The 9,475-nt window shown below is 57.8% G+C and overlaps 1 protein-coding gene across 2 annotated transcripts in view; it reads right to left on the reverse strand.

Moving 5' to 3' along the window:
- Positions 1 to 9,475, reverse strand: part of SHF (Src homology 2 domain containing F) — an 18,812-nt gene that overhangs the window by 6,739 nt on the left and 2,598 nt on the right. Inside the window, exons 2-7 of one of the 2 annotated variants that reach the window (XR_006416637.1) lie at positions 8,854 to 8,983; positions 7,778 to 8,008; positions 7,289 to 7,495; positions 5,624 to 5,753; positions 4,914 to 5,033; positions 4,387 to 4,759 (exon numbers count right to left, since the gene is read on the reverse strand). Coding sequence is in view for 1 of the 2 variants with exons in the window: in XM_044450564.1 (XP_044306499.1) it covers positions 4,552 to 4,759; positions 4,914 to 5,033; positions 5,624 to 5,753; positions 7,289 to 7,495; positions 7,778 to 8,008; positions 8,854 to 8,980 (1,023 nt within the window). In the remaining variant the exon portion in view is untranslated. Of the gene's footprint in view, positions 1 to 3,354; positions 4,760 to 4,913; positions 5,034 to 5,623; positions 5,754 to 7,288; positions 7,496 to 7,777; positions 8,009 to 8,853; positions 8,984 to 9,475 lie in introns of those variants that run through there. The other variant, XM_044450564.1, reaches the window with a different exon arrangement.

A 9,475-nucleotide genomic window follows, 5' to 3' on the forward strand; every position in this document is an offset into this window, starting at 1 on the left:
GCCCAGATGCTCGCGCGCGTGCGCATGCGCGGCGCGGGGGTCACGTGACGCGCGCCGCGCGAGCGCAGCCGCGGGAGGGGGCGCCCTGCGGGGAGCGCGAGCCCTGGCCGGCGGCGGCCCACGTGGCGGCGCGCGCCGGCCTGCGCCAATGAGAGCGCGGCGAGCCCGGGCGGCGCGCGCCCTCCTGCGGGAAGCGGAGCTGCTCCTCCTGCTCGATAAGACCCCCGTTTAAGCAACAGTCAAAACCTTAAGACCTTGGGAAAACGAGAAGGGGTTGGCCTGGCCCTGAAAGGATGAAGTGGCGCCAGGCCCCCCTCCCCGCCGCGCATTCTGCCTTCGGGCGCCACTGCAGGGAAGGCCCTGCAATCGGGGTGCCCCCCCCATCTCCTTCAGATGGGCTCCCAAAGGAGGGCCTCCGATGCAGATCTTCCCGGGGGGGGGGCAGGCACACGGGGGAGGAGGCACTCCTCCAGGTACCCGCTCCTGAGTCGTTTAGGGCTTTATATCTGGAAAGATCTCCGCGTTGGAATGAGTAGGAAGTCCAGCAAGTGAACCTAGTTCAGAGCATGATTCCGTTTCTGCCCATGAAGAGAAGGATCTTTTGTAAGACCTGATCCTCAGGCTCGGCAGCCTGAAACTCCGGTGCGGTTTCCCACCATTCTTTTGCCTCTTGGGATATTCTTGTTTCCCAGACTAACGTGACCTTGATCCAGTCCCCCCACTCGGAAATCAGGACGAGGCACACTCAGCAGAGGCCTGCTGCCCACGCAGCCACTGGGAAGCCCCGCGTTCGCGGGATTCTTGATCGTGAGGAGGCGTCTGCAGGTCAGCACAGGAAAGCTCAGGTTGCAGCACTGGGAGCGCTGGGCGGGACACCCCCCCCCCCCGTTCGCGGTCCTGGGTGCCCTTTGCACTTGACAGATTGTTTCTATATGGAGATTAATGCAAGACACAACCCTGTGCATGTCCGGACAGAAAAGACCTGCATTGCCAGGGAAACGAGGATCGCAGTTCTTTTACTCCAGCCTTTGCTCTAGTTCTCACTTTAATTTTATGCTACAGTCTTAAACACTGACATTTTTATTCCTGATTTTATATGGAATTTTATGTTTTGCATTGTTGTGAGCTGCCCAAAAAGCTTCCGCTATCGGGCAGTCTAAAAATGTGACAGATAGATAGATAGGCGAAGGCGTTAATGAAGCGACGGCCCTCATTGTCACCAAGGCATCTTGCGACGTTCCACGAGAGCCAAGAAAGATCCCTGCGCTCTGAAGCTTTTAGGAACATGTTCTCGCACAACCGGAGGCGGGACGGGGGAAGAGGGAGATTTTCGTCTGCCTGTGTCAGCCACCCCTCTGCCTGCAAGCCAAGGGCTCACTGCTGAAAGCGTTCCTCTGTCTGCCAGCAGCCGCAACAGGCTTCCAAGCTCCGAGCAGCTGTTCCACAGCCCCCTCATGGCAACGGATGGGCTGCCGAGTCGTGACAGGTACTGGCGGGGCTCTGCTCGAGGGACGTGTCAATGGGAACCTCCTCCCCGTGCCAGGCCCCCGCGTGCCTGCAGCACTGGGGAAGAACTCGGGGCGCGCGGGCGAGCAAGGGTGCCTGTGCCAGCCCACCAGATGTCCAGGCGGCTGGAAGCCGAGGAGCAGCTGCCAGTTTCCCCCAGGCTGGGGCCTTCCAGGAGAGCCACACGGCAGCCTCCCCGTTCCAAGGCTGCCTCCCAGAGAAGCCGGCCGGGCCAGCCCACCGCTTGGCGGAGCCACACGCAGAGGGCCTCCAAGGACGCAGCGGGGCCGCCAGCAGAAACAGCAATACGAACGTCGCCGTGCCCCCCAGCTCCCCCCGGGGCCCCTGGCAGTCCGGCCAGCCCTTCTCTAGCAAGCCAGTAGTTCCTGCATGCAGCCCCCAAGCTCCCAGCTCCCCGTTTCTCAGCAGATGCCCAGCTCTGGGGCTGCACCAGGCCGCTGCCTTGCCACCTTCCCCGTTTAAGAAGGGAGTTTGGTACCTCAGCAGCCCTGCGGGCTCCCCACACCTCACCCTCTTATTCCTCAGCGACTAAAGTCCCGTTGGCACCAGCCCATGATTTCCCCATGGCAGAAGTCTGCACGAGGCGTGTGCCGAGGCCTCGGACGTGGGCAGGCGGGCGGGCGAGCGAGCGGCAGCAAGGATCTGCCTCCATACAGGTGCAAAGGTGCACGAGAAGCTGCTGAGCATGGGCCGGGGAGGCCAGGTGGGGAGAGCCCACCCCCTGCTGGTGGCACGTGGCCTGGAAAAGGGTCCGCCGTTCACCTGTTCGGCATCCTTCGCCTAATCTGTAGCCAAGCCACCAAGCTGCAGAACCCCCCCACCCAATAATGAGGACCCCAACGCCACTTCTGTCGGTTGCTTACCCCTCCGAATGGTTGCGTCCTGGCCAATTAACCCCCAGTGGCAGCAGAGAATCTGGCCCATCTCCCCCTTCCCCTCCCCACAGGCCCTACAAAGGATGGGGTGGCCTCTTTCGGCAGGCAACGGAGGCCGCGTGGCTCATCAGCGAGCCCCCAGCAGGCCCCGCACTCACGCTCGACAGCGGCACCAGGGAAGCACGGTCTGCCGTCCCGGCGGGTGCAGTGGGAGGCCGCAAGATGAACCTCGGAGGAGCTTGTTTATGTGGAGATGCACGTTGATTTTGCATCGGTACTTGACCCCTGCCAGGCTAAATGGGGCGCATTCAGCTAATAGGGTTACATGTGGGAAATGGATGGCTGGACAGGGTAATTTCCCCTACAGAGGGTGGGTATGTGCAAGTGCCCAGAGTTATCAGCTACAAATGGCTAGTACTATTTCACAGATACTGGATTTTAATGGGCGCTTGCCTCCTTTATTGGTTCTTTTTAATGTAATTGAATTTGCTATAACCAATCTTAAAACGTCATTGATTATACATTTGTTACTGGCAGATAAAATAGTATGGGCTAGAAACTGGAAAGAGGCTCATCCAATCTTAGTGCATTGATGCTTGGAAATAGCAGGAATGGGTACGCACTGTGGGAGTATGCCTAGAAAAAAAAGGGAAATCCACAGATAATGTGTACTGGGGGAAAATGGAATGGTGGCATTATTTTCTAATGTAACTGCACAGTGGAATCTAACTGAACAGCACCTGGCAACGTAACAACATAGGAAGAGCTCTTTTGTGTTGTGAAATGACTTTTAGCACACAAAAACGGCCAACAACTCCCAGATTTGCTAGCTAGAGAATTCTAGAAGTTGTTGGAGTCCTTTCAGGCTAGATGTGCCTTTCTTTTTTCCACCCATCTCACCTTGTTACATAAAAAGCATGACCATTATATAAAGAAATAAAAATAGCAGTGATCACGGCATTCCATTTATTTATTTTGCTTTCGCTCGAGGAAGCCAGAAATCAAAGACGACCCAACCCATAGCAAATCGTGGTTTCACAACGCATCCCGGTAATTTCATAACAAAGTGCCCGACACATGCAGATGCTCCCCATCTTCACACAGGAAACTGCCGTACGAAAGGGCAGGCGCTTGGTCCATCCAGCCCAGGAATGGAAGGGTCAACTCCAGCCACAGTGGGCCGCTGGTGTTCCCCAGCCTTCCACACCGACTGCTTGGGACAAGATGCCCGGGACTGGCAGGCCAAGCAGGTGCTCTCTCCGACTGAGCCCAGAGGAATGGTCCTGCCACCTTTCACATAAACACTTACGCTTTGCCTCTGGGGTCCACTGAGCCTTTGCCTGGGCGGGGGCTGATGGGTGCTCTGGGGTCTGCCTGCTTCCCAAAACTCAGTGGCGAGAGGGTGAGCAGGCACCAGCCTTCGGGACTTCACCGTCCGCTTGCACGCCAGAGAAACACGGCCGGGGTTTGCCGGAGCTGTTCCCACAGTCAAGGTGAAGCGTGCATCCCGGTGCGCAGCAGCCGGTCAACCCACCCACTTGCACAAAAGCTGCTCCACCCAACACCTGCAGCTTGTTAAACCAGCTCTGAGGAGACCATCAGCCCCGCTTGGCCAGGTGTGAAGTTGCAACAGAGATGGAGCGAAGAGGGAGCGAAGGAGGGAGCAGAGAGGAAACTGGAAAAGTAGCCAGGCAGGAAGTAACAGTTCCCCAGCAAGCAGAGAAACGGAGAGAGGGTCCGTGGTTGGCTCGCCGGCCCACAAGTCCCCCCTTCGGGTCGCGCCTGCTTTGGACGCCCTCCATCAAATCCATAAACTGCGTCCGTGAAAGAATACAATGCAACCAGAAGATGACGCTTCCCGGACTAAACACGTGCATCGCATCACACATGTCGCGATCCAGATGAAACGTGCCGGCGGGAACCGGCCCCGAATGAGCCCCTGGGACCACGTGGCTTTGCGACCCCAGGCCTCCAAGCCGCGAACGAGGGGGTCGCTTGCACCCGGACGGCACCCAGCATGCAAGAGGGTCGAGCTGTGCCCCACGCTGACCCTCCTTCCGGGCCGGACTGCCGCCCGGAGGCGCCCAAACATCCCGGGCCCCCCGCCACGCTCAGGCGTGCTGCCAGGCGGCCGGTCCTCCCCGCGGGGTCACTGCTCCGCCACGAGGCAGGGGGACGGCTGCGTGGCGACCGGGTACAGCAAGGTCATGTGCTCCGCACCCTGGATGGGCAGCCGGTGCTTGGCGTAGTGGTGGATGACCTGGGGGACGTTGTCGAACGGGGGGCTGTGCTGGCCCAGGACGAACTTGTGGTCCTCCGTCCGCAGCAGCTGCATGTGGAGAAAGCCCTGGCTGCTCCTGCGGGAGGGAATCGGGGCACGGTGAGGACCCCGTGCCAGTCCCAGCGGGGCTGCCCGCCCCCCACCCCGTGCCCTCATCCCTGGAGGCGGGCGGGGCGTCGTGCTCGGCCGACAAGGGCCCAGCGTGCCCAGAGCTGCCCGCCCGCACTCACCGCAGGGAGAGCGAGAAGGCGTCGCGGGTGCTCTCGCTGTTCCGCACCAGGTAGCTGGCTTCTCTGCAGAGCCGCAGCAGCCCCTCCGCGCCCACCCGGCTCAGGCGCCCGTGATACCACCTGGGGAGGCAGGAAAGCCTGGTGGGGGGGCTGCACAGGCCACTCTGGGGCCTTTCAGCTGGGGGGGTGGGACAGGCATCCCATCAGAATGAGACTGGCCCCTGCAGCCACGCCCCCAGGTGGGATGCTCCTGCGAGAAGGGCCGGGCACGACCCTCCCAGGGAGGTTTCAGCCAAAGGGGCTCCTCCAGAGTCTGTTAGGTTTACTTCCATGTTTAGGGCTCAATGGGAAAGAAAGGTCCCTCCCCCACTGTAGATATTAAAGGCGAAACCGAGACGAGGACTCGGTCACCAATTACCGTGCGCGGTTCTTGCACTGGGCTTTGCGTAGAAATGACACCTATTTTGCTGTGCCTGTCAAATTGCAAGGCTCATGATGGGCTTTAAAAAATATTCTGTAGCCCACTCTGAGCGTCTTTTTTGCGGGGGGGGGGGCAAATATCAGAATAATAAGATTTTAAGTAACTACATGTGAGGCCGGCTGGTGGCATCTGCCGTGCGCTGCCAAGCCGGAGAGGGCAAGCACCATGGCGGAGGCCCGTCGAGGCGGCCCCAGCGAGGCCCCCCGCCCCCTGCCCCCCCGCCACTCACGCCTGGCTCTCCAGCGGCAGGCTGGGATTGACGCGCTCCCCGAAGGCCAGCCCATGCTCCACGCTCAGCCAGCACGGGCTGCCGCTCTTCTCCGGGCAGGAGGGCAGCTGGAGGTCCGCCGCTTCCATGCCTTGGGGGAGAAAGACTTGGGTGAAATGGGGAGCCCGTGGCGGACACAGGACGGGGGGAGCAAGCCGCGCGTTCTGTCCGGCAGGAGAAAGGTCCGCCAGAGCCCTGAGCGGTCAGTTGCGGTATGGACAAGACAGGCGACTTCCACGGAGCCCCGGGTACTTAGCAAAGTGTGGCATAAAGCTCGAGGCTGGACAGGGACCCAAGAGATCTGGGCTCTAGCCCCCACTCGGCCACGGAGCCCACTGGTGACACCGGGCAAGTCGCAGGCTCTCAACCTAGCCTTCCTCACAGGGTTGTTGTCATGAGGATAAGATGGAGAGGAGCAGAGCTTTGTAAGATGCTTTGGGTTCCTTGCAAGAGAAGAAAGGCAGAGCATGAATATATTGTAATAATGATATACTGATGGGGAGTTATAAATTTCCAATTACAAGTGCTTTGCCATCTGAATATATATATTTGATGCTCCACTGTTTACCTGCAAACAGGTAAATGGTACAGTTTTAGGAGTGTCGCCAGTGGCTTGTCATGCCCCCAAATGCATCGCTTGACGTGAACTGGACATGGGACCCACTGTTAGCTTTGTGCAGCCCACTGAACACCAGCACAGAACGAACCCCCGAGGAGACGTGATCTTGTTCTGCCCTGCACCTTACAAGACACGGACCTTGGCTTCCTTCCAGCCCTACCTGGAGATACCAGGAATTGGACCAGGGATCTCCTGTAGGCAAAGGGACATATTTCTATGAAATTTTAATCTTCTTTTTCTGGTTGTAAATTTAAAATAGGCTCTTCTCCCTTTGGGGTGGGGGGTGGATTCCTGAAAGATCAGGCTATAATGCGAAAGAATAAAAGGTGCAAGGGGAAAGCAACTGACTCAAGTCCCAACGTGGCCGCAAAGTGAACGTGCAAAGAAGCGTGTTATTAAGTGGTAATCTCACTGCACACAATTCTGATGAATAAAGATCTGTAATGCAGTGCAGGAAGCGTTTTGCAATAAAGAGATTTGCCCCCAATGAATGGAAGCTGCACCCTAAACCCCTCCTAGTTTCCCAGGACTAAACTACACATTCCAAGTATTTCCAGGATTGCTTCCGAGGAGGAGATGGAGGGACTGCTTCAACATTTACCGATTCACCTGAAACGACACATTGCCACCCCTGCATTTCTTCCAAAGGGGGTGAAATTACGGGAATTTTGAGCAGGCAAAAAGCTGCTCAAAGGTTAAAAGTCCCTTCTGTTCCTCGGTGCAGCCTAAAACCATGGTTGCTTCCCATTTAAAAATGCAGTACAACTGTTAAAAGAACCGCACATGATGTGTAACCCTCTGTCTTTAAGCAAGGGTTGCTCCCATTTTCAGGCATTCCATTACAATCATAAGGACTAGAAGCGTCAGCTTTAAAAATAAGACCACAGCAGAGCCTTCAGGAGCCTACGACGCATGGCAATTCACGGCGCAGTTGCCACAATACGAATGCCTAGATCCTCCAGCAATAAAGATATTTCCCCTCCAAACCCTGCTTTGGAGGTACCCACCACCGGCTTCCGGGGGGCTGGACGGAGCTGTGGCATCCGGGGGGCCGGCACTGCTGTTCCGGAGGCTTGGTGGGCTGTTGGCAGGCAAGCCTCTGACGCCGCTGCCCTGGAGAGCGAGGGGCCCCTCGGCATCCCCGCGGCCGGCAGAGCTCTCCAGCTGGCCGACCGGTGGGGGCCACGGCAAATCCTTGATCCCCGCGATCTCCACTGGACAGAACATCAGGAAAGAGGAGAGAATTCTGCGGGGAGCTGGACAGGTGCAGGAGAGCAGCGCTGAGGGCCAGAGGTGGGACAAGCTGCCCGCGAACGGCAGGCGGGAGGGGGCCCGGCCCCTGCTTCCCAGGGGCCAGCGGGATCGATGTGTCAGCCTCCCCTCCCCACTGCGCTAAATTGTCAAGAGAGCCACCCCTGTTCTGGATCGCGCGCTGCCGGGCTCTCGAGAGAGTTAAAAAAGCAGTCGGCCCTGACCGTGCAGATCCGGCCGCTTACCTGCAAAGACCCGGGAAATGCGCTCCTTCTTCCACTCCCAGGGCTGGTCGTACTCCTCCGAAGGCCGCTCGTCATCCTCGGGCAGCCAGGAGTAGCGGCAGCGGGCGCCGGGGGGGCAGCAGCCCTCTGGCTCTGCTCCCTCCCCGGGGGCTTCGTAGGGAACGTCATCGTACAGGTGCAGAGGCGTGGCGGCCGGCGGCGGCCCTTCCTTGGAGCCCTTCTTCTGAATCTCTAGCAGCAGAGAAGGCAAGCGTCCCCTTAGGGCTTCTCCAGCACTGAGTGACAGCCCCTTGCACTCCACCGCGCCAACGGCCCGCAGCACGGCTGGCAGGCAGAGCAATGCGGTGCGAGGCAGCACAGCCAGCACACCAAGCGCAGGGCAACGTGAACGGAAGAAAGAGGGTGCTAAGCCAGAGGCGTGCTTGCCTGCCTCGGCCTGCGGGAATAAAAGCGGGCTGGCCGGCCAGCAGGCGGAGGGGGCCAGCCGGCCTCTCTCGCAGCAGCCATTCGGTGGGCCCTGGGAGAAGGGCCGGCCCCAGACTCCTTAAAATCAGGACAGGCTCACGTGAGAGACAAGCTGCCCTAAGCCAGAGGGCCCGCCTGAGAGTCCCTTGGACTGCAAAGAGGTCGAACCAGTCCAGCTCAAAGGACATCAGCCCTGACTGCGCTTTAGAAGGCCAGATGCTGAAGCTGAAGCTCAAACACTTTGCCCCCCTAATAAGAAGGAAGGACTCGCTGGAGAAGAGCCTGATGCTGGGAAGGACTGAGGGCAACAGGAGGAGGGGGCGGCAGAGGACGCAGCGGCTGGGTGGAGCCCTCCAGAGCCCCAGAGTCTCCTCGTCCTTCGTCTGTTGATATGTAAGTGTCCCAAATTAATGCATTAAAACAAACCAAATGTAAAACATGGGGAGATGCCCAATAGGGAAAGAAAATAATTGCTCAGACAGACAGACCCAGTGTGCAGTAAGTTATCCAACAGGAAAATACTTCACTGCCTCAGTGCGCCCCGTATTTCAAAGTTTTCTGTGCCAGGCCTTCAGAAAGTCCCACAAGAATGGATCAGTTCGGTGCCTCACCCGCCAGCAACCTCTGTGCTTCATACGGTTCTATGTAGCCTTCACTTTTCTCCCTTTCCAGCTCCCCTGTTTGACCGCTAGCTTCTTGTGTGGTGTCAAACGGATCGGCATAGTCATCCAGGACCATCAGCTGAAATGGAGAGGATGTGAGAATAGCAGGAGCGCCAAGATGGAGACAAAAACCTGGTATGATTTTGCTACTCAAGGAGACTTTTTCAAAATGGCCCTCTTTTCAGTGGAACTTGACCCCTATATTAGGGTTAGGGGTGTGCGCCAGGGTAGGGTTAGGGTTAGGAAAACGAGGTGTCCTGGCGTGATTCTGATGGCTGGAATGTGTTTGGAGTGGGCCGAAAGGATGAGCTGGGCAGAAAAAGCTACTCAAGGAAGGCTTTTTCAAAATCACCCTCTTTTCAGTGGAACTTTACCCCTATATTAGGGTTAGGGATGTGCACCAGGGTAGGGTTAGGGTTAGGAAAACGAGGTGTCCTGGCATGATTCTGATGGCTGGAATGTGTTTAGAGTGGGCAGAAAGGATGAGCTGGGCAGAAAAAACTACTCAAGGAAGGCTTTTTCAAAATCACCCTCTTTTCAGTGGAGCTTTACCCCTATATTAGGGTTAGGG

Source organism: Varanus komodoensis, unplaced genomic scaffold (genome assembly GCF_004798865.1).
Source record: "Varanus komodoensis strain SLA01 unplaced genomic scaffold, ASM479886v1 scaffold67, whole genome shotgun sequence".
Classification (NCBI taxonomy): Eukaryota; Metazoa; Chordata; class Lepidosauria; order Squamata; family Varanidae; genus Varanus; species Varanus komodoensis.